The following is a 25,211-nucleotide window of genomic DNA, read 5'->3' on the forward strand; positions in this document are numbered from 1 at the left end:
GTGGGTGGGGGCCCAGAAAAGGAGGAACGGAGGAACGCGAGTGCCTGGTCCCTCCCTCTGGCTGCCGACCTCAGCTGGGCGCGGTGAGGGTGGGTATAAAAGGGTCAGTATATATTGAGAGGACCAGAGAAAGAGAAACCAGGAGAGTGAGGAGAGAGGGAGGAGGATCAAGGTACAGACGGTGAGGACAGGAGAGAGAGACAAGAGGCAGAAGTCGAGAAAAAGAGAGGGAGAGAGAGGGTTCCGGAATTGGAGGGGAGAAAGAGACAGAGCCAGAGAGAGGGAGGGAGGCAAAAAGGCGGTGAGAGGCGGGGGCCTCAAGAGGGTGGGAGGAGGGAAGAGAAGGGCGGGGCACAGAGGCCCGATCGAGGGACCGGACTCAGGACTCAACTCTGACTTCTGCCGCTCTCGGTAAGTTTTCCATCCGTTATTCAGCCTGCGATTTCTTTCTTTACTTGGGTGTGCAGCAGTTTGGAAAGGAGACCCCCACGCCACCCACCCCCGCCAGCTTGGGAGAAGCTTGGAAATCCTTGTAGTTTAAGAAGTGAAATCTTGGCACTTGGGGTGGAGACTTGGAAAGGGGTGGGGCCCGAGGGATTTTAGGGTTCCCAGCAGAGCGCCCCCCCCCACCCAAAAACTTTCTGCAGTTTTACTCTATGGCTGTCCACTCCCCCAGGAAGACCCTGAGGTCAGGGCCTCTGGTGAGAACAACCGAAATCTGGAGACACTCCAGCCACAGCCCGCCACCACCAGCCCCCGCCGCCCTTTCTGGACACTGCAGGGTCATGAGGGCTGGCTCCTTCTCTGGCCCTCTCCCACCCCCAACATGGATCTTGTCCATTTTCCCTACAAGGTGTCTAGTAGACACTAGTCTGGCAGCAGGGCAGGGTGGGGTGGGGACCTCGTGGGCATAGACAGGGGCTGGGGTTTCCCTGGTGCTTGGAGGCATGCGGGGGGTGGGGGGGGAGGTGAAATGAGTCACCGACCGGATGACTCACTGGGTCCCCCTTCCTCCCTCCACCCCAAGAGAGGAGTGGGGTGAGTCAAGATTGTCCATCTCTGGGGGCAGCCCCCAGCTTCTGATCTATCTGAACAGGCAGGGATAGGAATTTTTCACATCCTTGCCCATATGTCCCCAGGGACAGGGCTCTGCGGAGATGGGAGCCAGATTGCTAGTCCTACTCATTCCTGGACTCAAGTCTATCACTGGCCCCCTCCAGGCCCTGGGAAATTCACGAGTCCGGGCCCCCAGCTCCCTCCTCTTTCACAACCAGGCATCTAGCCCCCAGCCTCCTCCTCCCTCAGACCAGAAGTTTGGGGCTCCTAGCCCCCTTTTCCATTAGACCTGGGAGTCTGGACATAGGCCCTTTCCCTACCAGAATTCAGGCATCTCCCCTGCCCCTGTGCCAACAGCCTCTTGAAGTGGCTGTCGTCTCCTGAGGTCCCACCCCAGGCTCCAACACAGCCATGTCACTCCTCCTGCTGGTGGTCTCTGCCCTTCACATCCTCATTCTCATCCTGCTTTTTGTGGCCACTTTGGACAAGGTAAGCCAATTCGGAGGACTGGGGCCTCCTGTCGCTCTGGCCCCGCCCCCTCGCCCAAGCACTCCCCTGTGAACTCTGCCTTCACCCTACCCTTTCCCCTGACGAGCCCCCACCGCCCCGCCCCACACGTTCCTGTTAAATCCGTGCTTTGCCATGGCACCTTGCCCTTTTCCCAACCCTGCCTAGTCTCCCTGACTTTGCCCTTGTTCCTCTGCCCATCTCAGTCCTGGTGGACCCTCCCCGGCAAGGAGTCCCTGAATCTCTGGTATGACTGCACGTGGAACAGTGACAACAAAACGTGGGCCTGCAGTAACGTCAGTGAGAATGGTGAGGTGTGAGGGGCACTGGAGATGGGTCTGCAGAAGGGAGGGGTAACCCCAAGTCTCCTCCCGGGACCGAGGATTGGGAGCCCCCCCAAGGTTTGAGTGGGTGGGTTACGGGTCCCCATGCTGAGTGACTGAGGCTGACGTATGATGACTCACCTGTCTGGATGGTAGGGGGAAGTATGCTCGTGTTCTAGAGTGAAGTGAAGTGAAAGTCGCTCAGTCGTGTCAGACTCTTTGTGACCCCATGGACTATATAGTCCGTGGAATTCTCCAGGCCATTATACTGGAGTGGGTAGCCTTTCCCTTCTCCAGGGGATCTTCCCAACCCAGGGATTGAACCCAGGTCTCCTGCACTGCAGGCAGATTATTTACCTGCTGAGGTTAATAACCCTGCTCCCTATGATTTAGGAGTGGAGGCCACATGCTATAGGTTTATGGAATGGGGGAAAAGCTCCCAAGATTCTGAGAAGACGGGATTATGTAAGTCCTAAAGAGGCAGGACAGGTGTTCTGAATGGATGGCTGGGACCACTCTGTCCAAGTTCCAATGGGGTGGACCACTTTGAGATTCTAAAGAGGTGAGACTGAATCCTTATAAGGTTCAAAAGAAGCAGGGCCAGATGCAGCTGAGTTCTAAAGGGGCAGAGCGGCATCCGCTGAAATTTCTAAGTCAAAGAAGGTGAAAGATTAAATGCTTTTCCCCTAAGAGCAAAGGAAGAATTTCTGCTCTCACAATTCTATACAACATCATACTGGAGGTAGCCAACGCAACAAGACAAGAAAAAGAAATAAAAGGCATAAAGATGGGAAAACTTCGAAGAAGTAAAACTGTCTCGATTCCTAGTGAGCATGTTTATATAGAAAAACCTAAAGAATCTGCAAACGGCTTCTAGAATTCCTAAGGGAATTTAGGAAAGTTACAGGGATCAAATTTGATATAAGTGATAACTACTGAGTACCTGAGGTTGAATGACTCTAAATGGAAGAACGGTTGGTGGGAGCAATGATGAGCAAGCCGGTGGAGCTGGAACTCTGGACCTGCTCTAACTTCCACCTCTATCTCCTTATTGCAGGCTGGCTGAAGGCAGTACAAGTCCTCATGGTGCTTTCCCTCATCCTCTGCTGTCTGTCCTTCATCCTGTTCATGTTCCAGCTCTACACCATGCGGCGAGGAGGGCTATTCTATGCCACCGGCCTCTGCCAGCTTTGCACCAGTGAGCACGGTTCCCCAGGGAACTGAAAGGAAGGGAGGAGGCCTGTGAGGATGAGGGGAGGGCGGGGGAAGAATGGATACCTAATGAAAGAAAACAATTCTCAACAACACAAAGACCATCTGAGGTTCTGCCTTTGGCTACCTCTCTGCCCCAGGGACTTAAGGAACTTGTAGTTTTCAGTGTCTCAGTGGTGGTTTGTGGTGTGGGTCTCTGAGTCATGGGGCAACTGGCACTTAGAGCTTCAAGGAGCCAGGGCTGGGGAAGGAGTTGTGGACGAATAATCTAGATCCCAGGGACGCAGTGGGGCTAGCAGGGATAGGTAGCTAATTAATAACACCAGGCTGCTGCTGCTGCTAAGTCGCTCCAGTCGTGTCCAACCCTGCGCGACCCCACTGACAGCAGCCCACCAGGCTCCCCCGTCCCTGGGATTCTCCAGGCAAGACCACTGGAGTGGGTTGCCATTTCCTTCTCCAATGCATGAAAGTGAAAGGTGAAAGTGAAGTCGCTCAGTCATGTCTGACTCTTAGCGACCCCATGGACTGCAGCCTACCAGGCTCCTCCATCCATGGGATTTTCCAGGCAAGAGTACTGGAGTGGGGTGCCATTGCCTTCTCCAAATAACACCAGGAGAGAACTCTAAATCATAATAGTAGTGGTCTTATAATGTCAACCAGTTGCTATTTTTGTGGACCGACCTTGTATCAGACACTTCAGGGATTTCTATGTACTTTTCATTTTTATCTTTTTTTACTTCAGGTGCAAAGAGCAAAGTTAACCATAGTTATCAGTTTTGGGCGAGCATTACGTTTCTAGGTTACCTCTTGTTCTATTAATTTACTACCTGTGTGCTTGGCTTGTGTAAAGTCACTCAGACATATTCCTTGAATGGATGAGTAGGTATTATCGTCCCATGTAATGGATGAGTAACGGAGACCCAATTTAGTTAAACTTAACTAAATTGCCCATGTCCAGTTTGCAGCAGCCCCCAAGGCGCGGCGCTAGAGGAGTGAACTACAACTCCCAGTAGGCAGTGGTGCTGCGCACTCGCCCTCAGGCGGTTTCTTTGCACCGTGGATGGTTGGGAAATGCAGTCCCGTTATGTGGGTCCAGCGTGCCATGTGGTTCCCGTCTCCCCGTAGGCGTGGCGGTGTTTACCGGGGCGCTGATCTACGCCATTCACGCCGAAGAGATCCTGGCAGAGCGCCCGTCAGGGGGCAGCTTTGGTTACTGCTTCGCCCTGGCCTGGGTGGCCTTCCCCCTCGCGCTGGCCAGCGGCATCATCTACATCCACTTGCGGAAGAGGGAGTGAGGGCTGCGCCTCCCCTTGGCTCCCCAGCCGACTCCCGGCCCTGCATCTTACCCCCAAGCTCTCACTCCGCCTCCTTTTCTATTTTAAACAGAAAATAAAACTGTTTAACCTCCGGGTCTGCCTTTGGCTCCTTCCTTCCTTCCTCCTCCTGGGACCCTGGCTGCTCACGCCTGATCGTTCCTGAATTGGGACAGCCCCCATCACCAGTTCAGCCTTCAGAACGTCGAACTCATCCCTTTCTAATCTGGGACACAGGAGCCCGCGGTCCTGGCGGCCCTTCCCCTTCCACAGACCTCAGGACCCCAGTCCTCCTGGTGCAAGACTCAGAATTCCTCCCAGCCTAGATATTCAGGTGCTTCTAGGTAAGAACCAGGCATCTGGGTTTCCAGCAGTCCCTCCTTGGCCAAGGGTCTCTCTCTCTCAACCAAGCATGATGTGTGTCTTGTTCTAGGTTACTGAGACCTGAGACCCTTTGCTGCAGTGCAGTAAATGCCTGCACCTGGCCAATTGGTCTCCTCCAGTTACAAAATGTAAAGAAACTATGAGGGACTAAAAATAACTGTGTGCATACACATCTGGGGCAAATTCTGGACAATAAGATACAAACAGACCAAAAAGCCCAACTGCCACTTCCGAAGAGCCAGGAGCAAAAGCAAGGCACTACACACATACACCACCAAGGGAGTGGGCAAACCACCTAAGCCGCCCCTCCACCCCACCCCTGGACACACCCTTACCCTCAGCCCATAGAAGGGACCAGCTCGCGCCTCCTTAAGGGAAGTTGTTCTCTCTCCCTGTTTTTCCTCTCTATAGCAGGAGCCCCAATAAAGCCTTGCCCAAACTCCTTGTCTGGCCTCTTATCAATTTCAATTGATTAAGAAGGCCAAGAACCCTCATTGTTAACAGTGGTCTTTTTTTTCCTCCCTCTGACACTTCCTCTGGGAAGATACTTCTCCATTTCCCTCTTGAAACCCAGCCCCTCTTCTTCCCCCATCCTCTGCAAATGTTGCCTCTAGTCCACATGACACCTTAGTAAAAACAAGATGAGATGCCTCCCCCTCCCCTTCTCCAGGCTCAGCCTCACATCGGGACACTTGTAAGAAGGGGAGGCTGGGTTTTAGACCGACCCATCCCCAGGCCGTGTGTCTTTATGCAGTGAACAATCTGCTGTGTCTCAGGTGTTCAGAAGACCCAGTGTTTTGGGGAGTCAGGTCCTCCCTAAGATCCTCTTCTGTGACGCAGCCTATTTCAGCAATTACAAGCCCAGTCTCTCTCCAGAACTACAGCTTTCTTTGCAAGTGTGTGCGTGTTAGTAGCTCAGTTGTATATGTTAGGATTCTTTGTGACCCCATGGACAGTAACCCGCCAGGCTCCTTTGTCCATGGAATTCTCCAGGCAAGAACACTGGAGTGGGTAGCCATTCCCTTCTCCAGGAGATCTTCCCGACCCAGGGATCAAACCCAGGCCTCCTGCATTGCAGGCAGATTCTTTATGGTCTGAGTCACCAGGGAAGCTGGAAAAGTGAAAGTCTCTCAGGCATGTCTGACTCTTTGCGACCCCATGGATTGTACAGTCCATGAAATTCTCCAGGCCAGAACACTGGAGTGGGTAGCCTTTCCCTTCTCCAGGGGATCTTTCCAACCCAGGGATCGAACCCAGGTCTTCCTCACTGCAGGAGGATTCTTTACCAACTGAGTCACAAAGGAAGCCCTAGGGAAGCTGGGGACCCACCCAAATGCATTCCCCCAAGACCCAGAGTCTCTTCTTTCCAGGATTCCAAAACCTTCCTTCTTTCCAACCCCTGCAGCTCCCCGACTCATCCAGATTTATGAAACATGATTTATTCCTTTGGGAGAAGGGATAGGGGAGAAATTGATAGACCAATAAGTATTGCACAGGGCACTGGTGGAGGCAAGATCCAGGCAGAGGTAGTTTCTGTAGAAAGGGTGAGGGGCCTGGGCAGCGAAGGCACCTGAGTTTTGCTGTTGGGGCCTGAGTGGATGTGAGCCTTGGTTTCTGGTTCCTCCTGGCCCACAGCTTTCTGCTGGGCACAAAGCTCCCGACCCCTTCAGCCTGGACAAGCTGATCGGCAGCTGACCAAATGGCCTGCCTTATAAGTAGCGGCAATTGATAGAAAGAGCAGGTCTCCTTCAGAAATTCTGATTGGTTGCTTCTCTGCAGGGACAACTGGCTGCCCAAGGTTGGTACTGCCCGGCAGCTGTCTCACTGGCAGTTTGCCAGAGGACCGGACTAAAAGGCTCTCATTGGCTGCAGGCTGGAGCTCCGCCTCAGTGAACATGATGGGCATTTTGCCCGGTACGGCTAAACAGACAGTGATATATGGCCTCCGGAGGGCACAGTTTAACAACTGGGCCTGGTGGTGTGTAGTGTTGCACGGCTGTGATTGGCTGGCCCTCCCTCCTCAGCCAAACTGCGTTTAGAAGTTTATGTGGAAAAAAAAAAAAAAGAAGAAGTTTATGTTGAAGGAGGGAGTAAGAGATGGACCAGAAGCAAAGCCAAAAAGCTTTGATTGGCTGTTCATCGGAAGAGGGGCGCCTGGCAACGGGCGGGCTGCCTCAGTGGGCGGCTTTGTTTACGAAAACAGCATAACGGAAGTGGCAACCAGTAATTGGAAGCTGGGGAGTGGAGAAGCATCTTAGCCATGATTGACAGCTTGTCAAAGAGGCGGTGCTTAGTTCCCAACCAGGTGGCTGGGTTGGGCCGGGCCGAGAGGTTTCTCTAAGGAGTTGTCTTCGCTCGGTGCGGACTTGGGGGAAGAGATAGTAGCCAACAGGTCTAGTTTGGGGAGGCCCGGGGGCGGGTACATCCCGACGGTGGGGGGCAGGGCTTGCAGGTGGGCCAGGGCCCTCTTTCCGTTGAAGGCCACGTCACAGCCTGACTGGGCTAGAAGCCAGTTCTCCACCTCCGACTGGAGCCACTGGGAGGTCTCTGCTGGGGGAGAGGCAGGTGTTGTCAGGTCAGACAGACCCGAAGGACTAAGAGTAGGCAGCGCGGAGGGTATAGGACAAGGAGTAAGAGGGGTCTGGGTTTGGAAGAAGCCTGCCAAAGTGGGACAGAACCTCGGAGGCTCAACGTTGGAGCTCTCATCTGGGGACCAGCCAGAGACTCTTGTTCACGGAGAAGCTATCTGGGCTCTCTAGTAAGGGAGTATTTGGGTTGGCATATAGGAAGCAGTGGACGGGGAGTGGGGAGCATACCACAACAGGAGTCTGATCCAAGACTCCTATCGCGGTTGAGGTTGAGAGGTCATCTCAGCGAAGGGGCAGGCCCATCGAGATGGGAACAGGGTCAGGGGTCCCGACTGTTGAATCCGGTTCACCAGCGCGAGCCGGGTTTGGGAGGCGGGCATCGTGGGGATGGAGTCTCACTGGGGCAAGGCCATCTGGGACTAAGGGGACTCTCGACTCCGTAGTGGCGGGGTGGTTTGTTCCAGGTGGGGCCACGTCTGCGCCCAGCAGTGAGGAAGGGGCGGGCCTATGGGTAAAAGGGCCCGCAAGAGACGGGGCGGGACCTAGCAAGTGAGGGGCTGCAAAGGGGTGGGGGCTCTTGGCCCCTGCGGGCCTACCTTCCGGCGGGCCCTTTGCCCCCCCTGGCCGCCGGGCCAGGAAGCTGTGCGCGAGCAGGGCCTCTTTGGTGTGCTCATCCTGTGCGCGCAGGACCAGGGCGCTGAGCAGCTCTGCGTTGTTGGACGTGCTGCGGTAGTAAAGCATGTGCGCCAGCTCCAGCGCCTGCGCGCTGCGCCGATGTCCGAACATCTGCATGCAGGACAAAACCCGGGAGGGGCGGGGCCTGCTGGGACTCCACGCCCCGCCCATACACACATCCCACCCAATCACAGGCACCCATATACAACCCCACCCACACGCACACCCCTAGGTCACTCAGGCAGGTAGGACCCTTCCCAAGGGTTTCCGGGACCTCCGCGGCACTCTCTGGCTCAGGTATTTTTACGCTTAACCCACACTCTCTCTCCCCAGTGCCTCGGAGGCCGCTACCCGGGTTTGCTTATCTGAGCCACGTAACAATGGATGTGTCGGAGAATTCACAGACGAGAGTTTTTTTAAAGTCCTTATCATCTAGACACATACTGAAGTATTTCCAGATGATGTGTGTAGAATTTGCTTCAAAATAATCCAATGGTGGTGGGCGGGGGGTGTCTTTAGGTGACACCTGATTGTTAATTGTTGACGCTGGGTGCTGACAACAGAGGAGCTTCTCATACTATTCCATCTCTGCATTTGTTTGAAATAATTTTTTTTTAAAGGTCTTAAATATTGTAAAGAGAAGTGTTGTTGTTTAGTCGCTAAGTCCTGTCGGACTCTTTGACCCCATGGACTGTAGCCTCCCAGGTTCCTCTCTGTCCGTGGGATTTCCCAGGTAAGAATACTAGAGTGGGTTGTCATTTCCTTCTCCAGGGGATTTTCCCAACCCAGGGATTGAATCCAAGTCCCCTGCATTGGCAGATGGATTCTTTACTGCTGAGCCACCAGGGAAGCCCAAAGAGAAGTGTTAATGGACAACAAATACTTGATGAGCCGCTTTCCGGAAAGAAGGGTGGGAGAGGCAGGTCTGAGGCAGCTGTCTACTGGCAGCCCCCTTCCCTACCCTGCATCCCTCCTGCCTGGACCCCTTTCCTCATTCCTCTTGTCCCCAAGGAGGGAGATGAGAGCCCACCAGTGCCCTCTGGGACTTGCACTCAGATTCGTCCACCCAGATTTGTCCTTTCCTCCACCAACTGAGTTCAAGGCTGCTGGGTCCTGCAGCCTGCAGGCCTGGATGCCAGTCCTATCTCTGCCCCTCCAGCTGTGAGGCTGTGGCCAAGACCTAAGTCTTCGGGTAGCCCTGTCTGTGAGCCAAGGCAAATGACAGAAGGTGCACCAGAAGTTAATAAAACATGGCACAGAAGCTGGCCAGTCACAAGTACTTAAAGATTAGTTATTGAAGTATCTTCTGCCCAAAGAGTGTTGCCCACCCTACATGGAGACCTATGGTGAAATGCCTCTGAAATGAACACAGCCCTGGAAAATTGCTGAAATGGCCTGCATGGTCCCAATGACACGCTCTGTGTGAACTGCACTCTCTTCTTACAAGGCCAGCACAGTCAGTTTATGTCCCTGCATTGGAACGAATTGCCAATTTCTTTGGTTGGAGGCAAGATGAAGGAATTGGGTACGTTTGCAACTGTTAGGAAAAATACATTGGGTTGTGTGCCTGTTTCTGCCAGGCTTATGGAGTGGAATTCTCGCAGGTTAAGTGAGCAGGTCATGCCATTCCGAGGCAGACATGTGAGGCCAGACCTCTCCCTGGAGAGAGCTCACCACTGGCCAACTGAATGTCCCTCCAACACTCGCCAAGGCCCATGCCAAGCGCAGTTGTCTCTCCTTACCCAAGTCCTCAGTCCCTCCTTCTTCCTTCCCTGGGGTCCGTATGTGGGGTGGCCCCACTATCTACCCCATCACAGATCAGACCCCTGGCACCATCCTGCCCACTTCTCGCCAGCCTGTCACTCTCTTGTCCCATCCTCCTGCCTTGACTCTCTCTGCCCTGTCCCCTCCCCTCCAACCCACCTAATGCATCACCCAACCTCCTCCCAGGCCTCAGTCTGCCCTACTCCCATCTCTCTGCACAGCCCCAGAACAGACCCTGCCCCTCCCCTGCTCACACCCTCACATGGCTCCCTAGTGTCCTCAGAGACTCCAAATTCTGTGGCCTGGCCCCAGGGATTTCTCCCACTCAATATCCTGCTCCCCTCCCGTGAATGCAGCCCGTGTTGAATGAGCCCAGTCTACCCTGATGGTTGCCCTGAGAGCACCCTGCTCTCTTGGGCTTCTGGGCCTTGGGACAGGCCAAGTGGTCTCCAGTCTTTTCTTGAAAAACACTCACTGTCTTATCATCAAGGTTCAGGATAGACATCGCTTTCCACAGACAAGCAGCTGCATCCCTGGGATCCTACAGGGCCCACTGCCACCTCGGTCAGGCACATGGCTGTCTGTCCATGGGCCCCGCACCTCTCCCCCCAGGGCAGGACCAGCCCTGAGGCATCTCTGGGATGCCAGCTCAACAACCCTTCTCAGGTTGCCCTGCAGGCCTCCCTGGGGAATCAGGACATGTTAGGAGCCCCCTCAGCCCAGGAAGTCTGGGAGGGTTTTCTGGAGCCTCTGAGATGAGGGTGACGAGCGGTTGGTCAGCCTAGCAAAAGGATGCATATGTGCATGCTGTCGCTTCAGTCATGTCCGACTCTTTGTGACCCCATGGACTGTACCCGCCAGGCTGCTTTGTCCGTGGGGATTCTCCAGGCAAGAATACTGTAGTAGGCCGCTGTGCCCTCCTCCAGGGGAGAGTATGTTTGAGAAGGAGGAACAGCATATGCAGAGGGAGAGAAGGGGAGAGAAGTAGGGGTGGGAGGAGCTACAAGTATGTTTTGGTGGAGCTGAAGCTGAGAATTGTGTCAGATGAGGCCGAGGAAGCAGCGTCTCTGATGCCAGGCTGTGAGCAAGGGAGGAGCAGGGCCAGCCCAGGGGCCATCAGGGATGGGCTGGAGGGGATCACTGGGTGGGGGAAGGCTAGGAAGAGGGTCTGAGCTGGAGCCGAGACAGAGAGGAGATGGGCACAGAGAGCCTGGGGAGCAGAGCACCAGCGGGCAGGAAGGGCGGGCTGAGGACTGACAGGTTGGGGGGCAGGGGCAGGGTAACTTCCAGGGGTCTAGCCAGTGACTTGGGGACAACGGGGCCATCCACAGATGGAGAGCCAGGAGGAGGAACAGGTGGGAGAGACGCTGTCCTCCACCTGGCTGCTCCAGACTCGAGTGCGGCGCTCATGCATCTAGGAGGTAGAGGGGAGCAGCTTGTGGAAACCGTGGAAGTGGATGAGCTCTCTGGGGGAGGGGGAGGAAGAGGGCCATGTATCCTGCTGCAAAATCAGCCTCCCAGGTGTTTGATCAGAGCAGCTGTCCCGAGATGCAGAGCTGGAGAGGAGAAGGGGGTTTCAGGGGAAGATGGATGCCCTGTGGGCAGCTGGATGGAGGCCAGGGAGGCCTGCATTTAAGGCACGGAGGGAGTCCCTGGTAGTCTAGAGATTAGGATTTGACACCTTTGGTGCCACGGCCCAGGTTCAGTCTGTGGTTGGAGAACAGAGATCCGACAAGCCAAATAAAGAAAGAATGAACCTAAGGAGGCTCAGCCTGGGGCATGGAAAAATGTCTAAAAGGGATCAGTAAATGAACAGGTTGAACTGGGCTTTAAGCTGGGTGTCAGAGCCCAAGAGACTCAAGAGTCCTCCACCCCCAAGGGCCACTGAGAGGTGGGACGATGGTCCTCCCTGGGCTGCAAATGCGCATGTCCTCCCCAGACCAGCTCAACACCCTCTCCCCCCTGCCTCTCCGCCCTCATCTGTGGTTGCCACATTCCCTCTCTGCTTACAGCCCTTCCGTGGCTCCCCTCTGCCCTGAGGACGAAGCTCAGAGCCCCTGCCTTGGCATTCAAGGCCCTCGCCACCCCTTTGGGGCCTTGCTTCTCCATCCTGCATGCCAGACGCCATCTCTGTGGAATTCCCCAGGCTGTGCTCACATGGCCCCTTCTCTACCAGGCTCAATCCCCGCCTCTCAGAGCTTCCCTCAAATGACACCCGACCCCTGGTCCTCGGCAGGAAGTGCTCCCTGCTCAGCCAGCACAGCCTGGTTATTATCTGTGGGATTTATTACCAGGCTTCCTAAGAGCCCGTTGGGATGGCTGAAAACAGCTTGCAAATCAATGAACCAGCAAGTGAATGATCAGGTACAATGGACAACTCGCTCCAGTGCGCACTCTTGGGGCCAGTGCCAACCCCAGGGAGAATTAGTAAAAGGCATCCGCCTCAAGGCAGAGCTCGAGGTTCAGCAAGCAAAGCACAAGTTGGATTCCAGCCCCCATCTGTCCCTTCACCCATGAATCCTTGGATGATGAACAACCTACACAACTGGATGAGGCAGCCCTGCACTCACATGTAGCAGAATCAGGAAGGGAGCTTGTTCAAAACACAGGCCCTGGTCCCAGAGTTTGGGGGTGGGGAAGCCCAGACTCAGGGGACAAGAGCCCAATCAGTAATAATAATAATAAAGGTAATGGTGAACTCTCATATAACACCTTCTGTACTATGGGCCAGGCTCTGTTTTCCATGTTCATCGTATTAATGCATTTAATCACCACAACAACCCACTGTCATCTCTGCTTTTGAGATGCACAGACAGGTTTAAGCAGCTTGTTCAAGGTTACATAGCTTAGGACTTCCCTGGCACTCCAGTGGTTAATACTCCACACTTCCACTGCAGGGGGCATGGGTTCGATCCCTGCTTGGAGAACAAAGACCCCACATGCCACATGACATGGTTCTCTCTCTCTCTCTCTCTCTCACACACACACAAAAGTGAAAAGAGTAGGTCACACAGCTAGAAGATGGTAGAACTAGATTCAAACCCAGGCAGTCTTCTAAAACACACCCTTCACCATAACACCAAGTGCCCAGTGAGTGGCTGTGAACACTTGTGTCACACTGCCCACGTGCCAGCCCTACACCCAGTGCTCACTACAGATTCACTCATCTCTTCCTCACAACAGCCCTCCTAGGAGGGTCTCGCTATTTATTAAGCCCATTTTCCAGATGAGAAAACCGAGGCTCAGGGAGATCGAGAAACCCTCCCAAGGTTGTGTTGAGTGAATAATGAAGGGAAAGAAAGCCCAACCCGAAGCAGGAATAATCCACAAAAAAAGAGAAACAAACTGACAGGGTGGCCCGACCTTCTAGCTGACCATTAAAGGGATTGTTGGGGGTGGGGTGGGGGTGGTGTCACTTACCTTGGCGGCCCGCAGGCCCATGAAAGCAGCAAAGAGCAGCAGCAACAGGGAGGTGGCCACCTTGAGGTCAGAGAGCACCACCATGCCCACGTTGACAAAGAACGCTACACCCGAGACAATCAGTGTGACGTTGAGGATGGCACGCTGCAGGGTGGACGTGCGCACCTTCAGCTCGGGCAGCAGCTGCTCCAGGCCCTCCAATGGCGTATCCTTGAAGCTCTTCAGCACTAAGTGCCCGTTCTTTGTTCGGGCTGCGAGTATCACCCGCTTAAAGTATCTCCTGATGGCCAGAGATGGAGGGGCGAGGACAGTCAGAACAGCCCCCAGGGAGTCCCCCTCTAACCCTAGGACATTCTCTCTGGCTCTGAAGTCACACCATCATTTTAAAAGCTACTTAAAAATGGTGGGAGGAAAGTCAGACGTAAGCTAAGTGGCCAACAAGAGGGGATCAGTAACACGATGCAATCCCCTATTATTGGACACATAGGTTGCTTCTGATTTTATGGACTTGATAAATGAGAGCTGAATAAAAATTCTTTAGTTAATGTTCAAACCCAAATTCTATATATATTTCAGGGTATCTGCTAGGTGCCAAGGAGTGCTATTTAGCTCTGGAGAGACAACAAAATGAGTCAGTCACTGCCTTTGTGGAGCTTATAGTCCAGCATGAGAGACAGATAATTAAGATAATTAAACAGACAGTCTCCAAGTATAAATATCTCCTTGGAATAGATTCCTGGAAGTGGAATTACTGGTTTAAGGGATATGAGAGGCTTTTTGTCTTTGGTTTTTGTCTTTGAATTCATAACCATGTTTGATAGTCTGATTTCCAGACGGATTGGGTGACTGACAGGCCCCCTGGCCAACTGTGAGACAATATGGCTCTCCCAACAATATCTGTATTTAACTATGTGCTAAAAACATAATGTTCTTCAGAAACCTGTGGTACCACTTTTTCAGAATGTGGCCTTCCCTCTCTGAGTCTCAGTTTTCCTCATTTGGAAAATGGAGATAAATGTCCCTACCCCTTCTCTTCCCTTAAGAATTGCAGCTCTTATTTCTCCTTGGGAAGAAGAGGCAGTATTTCATTGACCCTTTCTCCTCTCTTGACTTCCCACCCAGGTCCCAGACACCCAAATCCAGACACTGACCTGTCGGTCCCCTCTCGACTCTAACCTTGCTCCCTCTTGTTGCAGCTGGGGAACAGGGGCCGCCTCACCTCTCTGCAGGGGGCGATTTGAAGAAGACACGCTTGGAGCCCACGCTGGACTTACGGGGCATCTTCCCAACTCTCTGGCCCAAGGCCCAGAAATGCATGTAGATATACTGGTCCAAATTTACTGTCACCTGCCAAAGGGAGGGAGAAGGAAGCAAAAGCAGCTGAGCGTAAGCCACGGTGTGAATGCAGGATACTAGAATTACAAGCCTCACCCCCAGTGATCCTCTGCCTCCCTACCCACTTCCCAGACTCATCATCATCCAGTATGTAGGCAGACAGCCATGTATGGTTGTTCATGTTGTACACTGCACAAGGACACACCATCCAAGAAGTCACCATCCACATCATAGTCATCTTTATGACCATATTTCCTAGCATCTATAATGCCACTGATTTTAAGGTACTCTATCACTTTATGAAGCAACTAAAAGGGAAAATATATTGTCGATTAAACTACGCAACAGGGGCTTCCCTGATAGTTCAGTTGGTAAAGAATCCACCTGCGATGCAGGAGACCCCAGTTCGATTCCTGGTTGGGAAGATCTGCTAGAGAAGGGATAGGCTACCCACTCCAGCATTCTCGGGCTTTCCTGGTGGTTCAGCTGGTAAAGAATCCGCCTAAATGCAGGAGACCTGGGTTCGATCCCTGGGTTGGGAAGATCCCCTGGAGAAGGGAAAGGCTACCCACTCCAGTATTGTGGCCTGGAGAATTCCATGGACTGTATAAGTCCATGGGGTCGCAAAGAGTCGGACACAACTGAGTGACTTTCACCTTCATTTTTCAAACTATGCCACACTACTGCTTGTAAGTCACAATCCAATTTCAGAGACGGTAAAGTCTGACTTTAGAAAAAAGCACATCTTAAAATCACCAAAATGTGGTGATTTTAGTATTTTGGTTATAATACTACAGTATTTAGTATTTTGATTATTAGTATTTTGTTGACTTTTTCTTTTGGCTGTGCCATGCAGCTTATAGGATCTTAGTTTCCTGACCAGGGATTGAACCCAGGCCCCAGCAGTGAAAGCGCTGAGGCCCTCACCACTGAACTGCCAAGGGATTCCCATATTTTGTTGGCTTTAATGGTGAGTATTTTGTATTATTTATTATAGTCAGTCCTCCATAACTGCAGGTTTCACATTTGTTGATTCAACCAACTATAGGAGTGAAAAAAAAATTAATTCCAGAAAGCAAAACTGGAATCTGCTGTGTATCACCAACTCTTTTACACAGCATTTACATTATATTAGGTATTACAAATAATCAGAGATGACTTAAAGTATGCAGGAGGATATGCATAGGTTATATGCAAATACTATGCCATTCCATAGAAGAGACTTCAGCATCCAAGGATTTCCATATCCTCAAAGGCACTGGACAATACCAAAGGATAGCTCTCTTAATAGTTTTCAAGCAGATGGTGATAGTCTCTAGTCCCAAGAAGACCTGTATCTTATGATGCTTTTCCAACAGGTGGCAGTGAAGTTACCTGAGAAGAGGCATCTTTTTCTATTTCACCAAAGGTGCCACATGGGCTAGTGTTCAGGACTACAGTTCCCAGCAGCCTCTGCTTCCCAAAGGCTCCACCCCTGCCCAAGGTCTCCTGGGAGTTTGGGTTGTTTTCTGGAAGACAAGCACCTGGACCTCATCCTGAGGGTGATGGACCACCAGAGCGTAGGCCAGGGTGTCCTCCGTGAGTGGGGAGAAGTTGGCCTGGGCCAACAGGGGCTCCAGGGCCTGAAGCACTTCCTTCTCGTTGGACAGACGCTGAGGGTCTGTAAGTGAAGGCTGGTCAAGAGTCTCCCTGTCGGGGTTGATGGGGTCATACAAGGCCTGAGGAGAGAGTCAGAGAGAAGAAAAAGGGACTAGGTCAGAGCGTGAGGGATTTTGGGTACACGTAAGGATGTTCCTGGCCCCATATTTTAAATAATGGGTTACCCCAAGGCTGGATTTGGGACCCTCTTCCCGTCTCTCTCCTCAAGCTCACAACAAGTTGCCTCACCATCCCCATAGCCTTAAACACCACCTCCATGCAGATAACTCCCCAACTCACATCTCCAGCTCAGACCTCTCCTCTAAGTTCTAGACCTAATATCCATTTTTGGTTTGTGGGGATGCTTAGTAGTAGTAGAGTAGCACTTCCCCTTCCCCCACAGTACAGAGAAGAAGGCGGTTGTAGGGCTGCCCAGGTAGACTACATTTCCAGCCTCCTTTGAGGCTGGGTGTGGCCAGGAGAATTCACCCGCAGAACGTGAGCAGAAGTAACAGATACACCTTCTCCCTCACTTCTTGCCCCTCCTGCAGCCTCCACTCTTTCCTTGTTCTTAACAGCTTAGAACGCTCTCCTGCCTACAACTGAGTTCTGAGCCCACAGAGATGAAGACGGGGCCCTCAGGGGATGGCAGAGCAACAACATGGAAGGAACCTGGGTCCTGGCATCATCTCATGAGGAACAGAGCTGCTCAGCTACCGTGGCCCACTTACCACAAGGCTGTTAAATGGGAGAGGAAGAATCCTCCACCTTCTTTAAGCCATTGCCTTGTGGGGTCTGCTTGTTACAACAGCTAAGCCTTTATAGGAACTAATATAAACTCTTTACCTGACATTTCTTTGGGATGTCACGGTTGCCTCAAATCCAACATGTCAAGCCCACAAGATCACATCCTCCCATCCTCATCTTCCAACAAAATAACCATCCTGGATGCCCCCTCCCAAAGCTATTGCCCCCAACCATCCCTGGCCTCTCCCCTGAGCATCAGATTCTCATAGTCAGTTATGTCTTTGACATCTCCAGTTGGATGTCTAATGGCGTCTCAGATCTAACATGACCTAAGGAAAATGCGCCATTTCTTCCTCCTCCCCTCCTCAGTCTTTTCTTTTCAGGAAATGGCACTGCGATCCATTCAGATGCTCTGATCAGGAACCCTGGAGGCATCTTTGATTCCTTTCTTATCATCACCCCCACAACTGATCCTTTAGCAAATTCAACAGACTCTCCAAATTGTTTTGGACTCTACCTTCCTTTCCATCCCCACTGCTGCCTTCTCATCCCAGCCACCATCGCCTCACACCTAAACAGGTGCATCGGGTTTCCGCTCTCCCACCATGTCCAAACCAGTCCCCATGTGGCTGTCACGAGGAGCTTATTGAGATTATAAACAGACCCTATCCCTCCAGCGGCGTCTCACAGCATTTGGAATAAAATCCAGACTCTTTCTATGACCTTCAGTGTCCCCCATAGAACTGGGTAATGCCCTGTCCATCTCATCTTATGCACCCATCAATGCCGTCCAAAATTGTTGACTGAATGAATGAGTGAATGAAAAAAAAGAGCTAGAGACTTCCCCGGTGGTCCAGTGGTTAGGACTCTGTGCTCCCAATGCAGGGGGCCCAGGTTTGATCCCTGGTTGGGGAACTAGATCCCACATGCCACAACTAAGAGTTCACATGTCATGACTAAAGACCCTGAGTGTTACAACAAAGATGGAAGATCCTGCATGACGCAACTAAGACCCAGCACAGCCAAATAAATAAATATGTAAAAAAAATTTTTTTTTAAAGAGTGAGCTTCCAGGTGGCTTGCCTATTTGTTCACAGAGAGATGAAGTTTCAGGGTGGCATATAATGTGTCCCAGACTATCCAACAAGTCACAGAGGGAAGCACCCCTCCATAAAACCAGTCCCTAAACCCCACCCTCTGTGTGTCTCTCAGGAGAGGCAGCCTTAAGGAACAACACATCAAGGTCAGGGGAACCTTTTGTTAGTGGAAGGAAACCAGGGAGGGAGTATTCCAAGTGGGAGGAATGGCCTGCAAAGGTTTGGAGATGGAAAGTCCAGGGTCTCCGAGACAATGGAGCCAAGTGTCTGATGATGTAGTAGAGAATCGAGCCCAGCAAATCTTCATGTGAACTAACTCCAAGGGCCGGCTCGTGCTGGCCCAGAATAGGACTGGGGCCCAAAGCTAAGGCCTGTGTCCAAGTCCTTCCAGCCAGGCTGACAGAGCAGGTCCCATGGGCCATGTTCTCAAATTCACGGAATGACCTTGAGAAATGCCTTTCCCGGGGCTGAGCTGCACTTTGAGAGTGAGGGAATCTCAGAGCTGGAGGAGAAAGAAGTGCATTCATCTAACGTCACTGCGAACCAGACTCTCTTCTGGGAACTTCACATCCTCCCAGGGCTTCCAGCCAGAAACCTGGATATGGTGGGTGACCCCTGATGCTCCCTTTCCTCGCATGATTTATTAATCACGATGATTCCACCTCCAAAACAGAGAGCCACTCTCCTGGGCTCTCTCCTCCCCACCAGCCCTGCCCAGTCCACACCACCATCGCCTTCTCCTGGATGAGTCTGACAGCCTTCTCAAGGGCCCCTCCAAACCCCCTTGCCTCCCTCCTCTCAAGACCACTCTCAAGCCCGCTGTGTCCCAAAGGAGGTCCTGAAACTCCTCCCCAAACCTGCTCCCCGTCGTCCCCATCTTCTCCATGTCAGAGAAATGCATTCTTCCAGGTGCTTAGGCCCAAAGCCTCTGGTTATCCTGGACTCCTCTCTTTCTTCAACCCATCAACAAATCCTGATGGCACCCATTCAAAACAGATCCAGGATCCGACCACTTCTCATCTCCTGGGCAGTCATGGTGGCTTCCGCGTTAGTCTCCTGGCTCCCATCCTCACCCCCAGTCTGTTCCCGGCAAAGCCACCAGAGGGCGCCCTTTGTAACAAAAGTCAGCTCACGTCTGTTCGCTCAGAGCCGTTCCCTGGCTCTCACCTCACTAAGAGTCAAAGCCAAGTCCTCACTGTGTCCCATGGGCCTGGAAGGATCTGGCCACGGGCCCCTCTCTGGCTTATCTCCAGCTTTGCCTCTTCACTCACTCACCTCTAGCCCCTCCTATACACCACGCACACTCCAGCTACCGGGCCTTTGCACTTACCTTTTCCACAGATCTCCACAAGCCTCACTCTGGCCCCTTGCAGGCTCAAATGTCACCCGCTCAGTGAGGCCGTCCCTGACTACCCCACCTAAAACTGCAAAGAACACCTCTCCTTTCTTTTTCTCCTTAATTAGGGTTACCAGATTTAGCCAAAAATAAAATAAAATACAGGACACCAAGTTAAGTTGCATTTCCAGATCAACAATAAATAATTTTTCAGTTTAAGTATGTCCTGTGCAATATTTGAGGATTGTATTTACATGGATATAATTCTACTTAAAAAAGAAAACATTTTCATAGCTTATCTGAAATTCAAATTTCACTGGGTTTAGAGGGTCAAAGAGTGTCCCCTAAAAATTCCTGTCCCCTGGGAACCTCAGAATATGACCTCATTTGGAAAAAGGGTCTTTGCAGGTATAATTAAGGTATCAAAGTGAGACCATACTGGATTAGGGTGGGCCCTAAATCCAATGAGAGTGACCTTATAAGAGACAGAAAAGGACACACAGAGAAGAAAGTGACGTGAAGATGAAGACAGAGATTAAAGTGATGTGTCCACACGCCACAGACTATCGGAAACCTGGAAAAGAGCATAGGATGGGTCCCTTCCTCCAAGGCTCCAGAAGAAACTAACCTGCCAGCACTGTGATTTTGGACTTCCAGCCTCCTGAACTCTCAAAGAAGAAATCTCCTGTTTTAAGCGATCCAGTGGATGCTCATTTGCTATGGCAGCATTAGGAAATGAATAAGCTGGGTGTCCTGTAGTTTATCTGGCACCCTATCTGTGGTACTTAGCACTTCTTAACATATTTTACTTCTTTACCTTGAGGAGGATGAGTCTGTCTCACTAGCACATGACACCATGAGGCAGATGCACAGGCTCACCACTGAGTCCTGGGGCCTGGAACCATTCCGGGACACGGTAGGTGCTCAGTAAACATGCATTGAGTGAATCCAATGAATGAATGCATAAGGGAAAGGAGGCCCAGAGAGAGGTCACCTGCCAAGGTCGCCCTCACTCCTAGTGAATGACAAAGCTGGTGTCTGAACTGGGGCTCTTCTTGTTCTCTGCCTGCTCCAAACTGCTTCCTCAAGGGTCTTAGGTCATCAGCAAATGGTAACCCAGTAGTGTGTCTCACTCACCTCTAATGCTTCTACCCACCTTCTCAGGGTCTCCATTTAAAATCTGCTGCCTCAGGACTTCCCTGGTGGTCCAGTGGTTAAGAATCTGCCTTGCAATGCAGATGTGGGTTTGATCCCTGGTCCAAAAACTAACCTATATGCCACAGAGCAACTAAGCCCATGAGACAAAACTAGGGTGCCTCAACAAAAGATCTCACATGCCAGTTAAGACCCAATGCAACCAAACAAACAAATAAATAATAATAAAATAAAATATGCTGCCTCAGTGAGAATGTGTCTTTGCTGCATATTCTTTCTATGTTTCAATATAGTTAAACGTGTGTATAATAACATTTTAAAATAACTTTCTAATGAAAAAGAACCCTGTCTCCAGAGGCCACAGATGCTCCAGAAAAGAGCTAGGAAGCCAGCAGACAGGAGCACAAATCTTGGCTCTGCCACTTGGGACCTGCCTCATCTTGGGCTCAATGGGGCCATCTTGGAGCTTTGGTTTCTTCTTCTGCCAGTGGGGCTGCTGGCAGCTACTTAGTGCTGCAGGAAGTTGATGAGCCTGATGCAGAGGGGCCATAGCTGCTACTCATCAAAGCAAGGAAGGGAGCTATGGGGGGCATGGGCAGTAAAGGGTTAATTCAGCAGGCCTGAGTTGTCCAAACCTTGCACATTCCAAAGACCTGGGCCTTGAAGGGCTCCAGGGAGAGAATCTCTAAGCACTCACTCCCCAGGGCTCAGTTAATGCCCCTGGTGGTCATGCAGGTTGTACTGTCTAGACCCTCCCAGGACTGTTTCTTAGCCCAGCCTCCTTCCTTGACTTCCAGCCTATGGGCATTGAGTCCATCTCTCTACCCAGCTGTCTAAGAGGCAACTCAAATTTCTAAGTCTAAACTGAGCTCTCAGTCTTCCCTGCAGACCTGTCTCTGCTCTGCTTTCCACATCTCTTATTCTCAGAAAGTGGCAGCCGTATCCTTCAGGAGGTGCGGGCATGAACTGCTGGAGGCCCCCCTGACTTCTCTCTCTCCCTCAAGGCCCCGCCCACTCAGACAAATGCTGATGCCTTCCAACCATTACAGGCGCCTGACCACTTTTCACCACTTCCACTGCTATTACTCTTGTCTGAGCTGCCATTATCTCTTACCTGGACAAACATAATAGATTCTTTAATATATCTCCCTGCCTCTGATGGTCTGTTCCCTGCTGAGCGGCCAGAAGAATCCTATTCACACCCGAATCAGTTCATGACCCGCCTCTGCGCTGAACCCTCCTGCGGCAGCTCCCAGCTCGCTTACATAAAAGCCACGTCTTCAGCACACCCCACGAGGCCAGGCACAATTTCCCCTCACTCCCCCTCTGTTGTCACCTCCTGCCCTCTTCACCTCCAGCCAGTAGTTCCACTGTCCTTCCCCTAACACTCCAGACCCTCACACCTCAGGGCCTTTGCAATTGCTTTTCTCTTGAAAAAGAGAACATTTTCTCAACGTTTTTTCTTGAAAAAGAGGACGTTTCTACCTGAAATGTCCATCCCCAGACACCTGTTGAGCTCACTGCCTCAGTTCACTCAGGTATTAGCTTATTTGTCACCTCCTCAGAGAAGCCTTCCTTGACCACCCTGTCTAAATCAGGCCCTTTTCTCGTCGCTTTCTATCCCAGCTTCAATGGCACTTACCACTCCTGGGTGTCATATTTTACATTTTTTGTTTTCAATTTGGCCACACTACATGGTGAAGAGCCGACTCATTGGAAAAGATCCTGATGCTGGTAAAGATTGAGGGCAGGAGGAGAAGGGGGTGACAGAGGATGAGAAGGTTGGATGGCATCACCAACTCAATGGACGTGAGTCTGAGCAAACTCCGAGGGAACAGTAATGGACAGGGAAGCCTGGCGTGCTGCAGTCCATGGGGCCACAAAGAGTCAGACACAACCAAGTGACTGAACAACAACATGGCATGTGGGATCTTAGTTCCTTGACCAGAAATTGAACCCGCAGCCCCTGCACTGGAAGCTCAGAGTATTAACCACTGGAGAACCACGCAAGTCCCTTACATTTATTCATTTATCATCTTCCCACCTGGAATATCAGCTCCAGAAGGGCGTGGCCTCATCTGTTCTATTCACTACTGCATCCCTGATGCTTAGAAGAGGGCTGGACTCCAAGTAAGCACTCAGAGAATTTTTGCTGAATGAACGGATAAGCAAACAAGGACAACAGGGCCACAGGGTCCCCGTTCTCACCTGCAGCTGGGTCAGGACATGATGGTAGTGGAACAAGGTACAAAAGTCCACGTGGGCTGTGAACTCCTCCAAGGCCGCCTTCTCCGCAGGAGTGGAATGGAACTCCTGTTACCTCGGGAAGCAAAACATCTCTTTAGGCCTCTCTCTCCTTCCTCTTGGTGGAGAATTCTTTCCTGAGTAGCCCAGACAGACAATCAGAGCTCTGGGCTCTATAAAATTTTGTGGGTTTTTTTGGAGGGGGTGGGGAGGGGGAGAGGACTGATCAATTTCACTGAAAGAAACTGAGGCAGCCCTGAAGAGTGAAAACCAGATGGCTTAAAGAGCTAGGGTTTCAAGTTACCACTCTGATACTTACTGGCCAGCAGTCACACAATGCTTATTTGTGTGCCAGGCAGTTTGCTGGCATGATCTCATCCTCCAGAGGACGCAAGGAGGCTGATGGAATTATAATCCTCATTGTTCAGAGGGGACACCTAAGTTTAGGACAGTCACTTGCTGAGGGCCACACTGTCCATAAAAGAGAAGCTGAGACTCTAGACCAGGCCTGGTCCAGAGCACACATATTTGGCCACTATTTTAGCCTTCCTACCTCAGTGCCCTGGGTGAATGCCATCCCCTCTCTGAGTCTGTTTCCTTATTGGCAACAGAGGATCACACCCTCTTTCTGAAAAAACTGATAGTGACAATTTGATGTGATTACATGTGTCCATATACCTACATGTGTGTTTATGTGGGTGTATATCATACTTCTGTAAATGGATAAAGCCCAGCACAGAACTTAGGCCATACAGAGGCATTTCAGCTCAGTTCAGTCACTCAGTTGTGTCCAACTCTGCGACCCTATGAACCAAAGTACGCCAGGCCTCCCCGTCCACCACCAACTCCTGGAGTTTACCCAAACTCATGTCCATTGAGTTGGTGATGCCATCAAGTAATAATTATTAAATGAAGGAATGATGATAAAGAATAATCACAAGTATGATGGTGACAGTGGGGTAAGAACTTAAGCTCTTAGGATGGAGCAAGTATCTACTTGCCTCACCCTGATCCCCACCCTGCAGTACAGTCAGTACACTTTGGTTCAAATCTGACTCACTAGTCATGACCTTGGGTGAGTCACTGCCCTTCTCCTGCTTTAGTTATCGCCTTTGTAAAGTGGGAATGATGGTGGTACCTCTTACTGGGTTGTTCACTATTCAATAATACATGGAAAATGCTTAGCACGGTGCCATATAATAAGAGCTCAGTGTAATATAGCTTCGTTGGTACAATAATTATTATTAGGTAGTAGTCATTGTAATGATGAGGATGAAAATCATACCGGTTTTGTAGAGGGTAAAACCACCCCCCCCGCTCCAATATGAATGCTTGTTCAAGCCCCCAAAACGAGCTAGAGTCTGGAATCGCTGCTTCATCTGCATCTCGGTGGTCAGTCCCCAGCATTCCCATTCACTCCTCGCCCACCTGGGCCTATAAAGGGTAAAGGAACTACAATTCCCAGGGGGCGCCAGGGCATCCGTCTATAGCTTGAAGGGCTGTACCGCCGCGAGGCCTGCCGGGATTCGTAGTCCCCAGGCTCTTGGACCCGGGACGGGCGGTACCTGTATCAGGAGGCGGAGCAGCTGCTCTTTCGAGAACGGGATGTACCGTTCGCGGTACTGCTGGGCCCAGTCGCGGGGCTCCGTGGGGTTCCACATCCTGCGGTACTCCCCCATCTTGGCCGCCAGCGATGACAAGGCCCGGGGGTGACCGAGGAACGAGGGCAACAGAGGCCATACTCGGACACTGGATCCCCAGACCCCTCGGGTCACATGCAGCATGGCTAGACCCTTTCCCCGCAGCCTAAACGAGGGAAATGAGGAGAGGTCAAAAGTCATCTGGAGGAAATGTGCCCCCTCCACCTCCGCGTCCCAACTTCCAGGGGCCGTTTCTACCCCAGGCAGGGGGTAGAGCCCATCCGCCCGCCTCATAGGCCCTCCTGTCCATCCCCTCCCACACTATTCAGTTGACCTGAGTCCCAGGCAGGAGTTTGGGGGAGTGTTTTGCGGGCCCAGAAGCCCTATGGTGACACAACCTCTGCGGGGTCTAGGCATCAGGTGAATCTTAAGAGTATAGGATATGCTCGGAAAGCTACATAGAGTCTGCAGGGCCGCCCACCCCCGGCCATGCAATCTTTCACCCTTTCCCTCACCTTTAGGCAACGCCCGACTGTCATTGAGCCTCCTACGCATGTGCAAAAAGGCGCCCTGGGCCTCCGAGGTTCGGCTTCAAGCCGCCGTACGACGCATGCGCAATGCCTGGGTCATCGGAAGGAGTCCATTTTCTTCTAACGCCCAGTCGCGACTACGCATGCGCAGTCTGCCTGGCTTGCTTCACGCGCTTTGCTTGGACTCGGCGCATGCGTTACAGAAGTATCTCCTGGTCCACAAGCTTCAAAGGGGAAGAGGCGGGGC

General features: G+C 51.8%; 2 protein-coding genes and 1 non-coding gene across 6 annotated transcripts; 2 read left to right on the plus strand and 1 right to left on the minus strand.

The window, feature by feature from the left end:
* Positions 1 to 141: 141 nt before the first annotated feature.
* On the plus strand, positions 142 to 4,507 carry EMP3 (epithelial membrane protein 3). 2 transcript variants are annotated; one of them, XM_043899676.1, is made up of 5 exons: positions 142 to 411; positions 1,380 to 1,545; positions 1,770 to 1,872; positions 2,944 to 3,084; positions 4,224 to 4,507. In XM_043899676.1, the coding sequence occupies exons 2-5, from the start codon at positions 1,468 to 1,470 to the stop codon at positions 4,391 to 4,393; spliced, it is 492 nt and encodes a 163-aa protein (XP_043755611.1). In that variant the 5' UTR covers positions 142 to 411; positions 1,380 to 1,467; the 3' UTR covers positions 4,394 to 4,507. The 2 variants fall into 2 exon arrangements, with proteins under 2 accessions (XP_043755611.1, XP_043755612.1); XM_043899677.1 differs by having other exon boundaries at positions 239 to 411; positions 1,414 to 1,545.
* A 1,711-nt stretch (positions 4,508 to 6,218) lies between these two features.
* On the minus strand, positions 6,219 to 25,171 carry TMEM143 (transmembrane protein 143). 3 transcript variants are annotated; one of them, XM_043899679.1, is made up of 8 exons: positions 24,950 to 25,171; positions 24,360 to 24,600; positions 22,759 to 22,863; positions 16,101 to 16,295; positions 14,462 to 14,589; positions 13,243 to 13,522; positions 7,980 to 8,169; positions 6,219 to 7,342 (listed from the first exon to the last, which is right to left on the minus strand). In XM_043899679.1, the coding sequence occupies exons 2-8, from the start codon at positions 24,576 to 24,578 to the stop codon at positions 7,086 to 7,088; spliced, it is 1,374 nt and encodes a 457-aa protein (XP_043755614.1). In that variant the 5' UTR covers positions 24,579 to 24,600; positions 24,950 to 25,171; the 3' UTR covers positions 6,219 to 7,085. The 3 variants fall into 3 exon arrangements, with proteins under 3 accessions (XP_043755614.1, XP_043755613.1, XP_043755615.1); XM_043899678.1 differs by having other exon boundaries at positions 6,219 to 7,345; XM_043899680.1 differs by lacking the exon at positions 22,759 to 22,863 and having other exon boundaries at positions 6,219 to 7,345.
* TRNAG-CCC lies at positions 17,805 to 17,877 on the plus strand. The gene has a single exon. It is a non-coding gene; the product is annotated as a tRNA-Gly (tRNA).
* Positions 25,172 to 25,211: the final 40 nt, after the last annotated feature.

This window comes from Cervus elaphus, chromosome 4 (genome assembly GCF_910594005.1).
Source record: "Cervus elaphus chromosome 4, mCerEla1.1, whole genome shotgun sequence".
Taxonomy (NCBI): domain Eukaryota; kingdom Metazoa; phylum Chordata; class Mammalia; order Artiodactyla; family Cervidae; genus Cervus; species Cervus elaphus.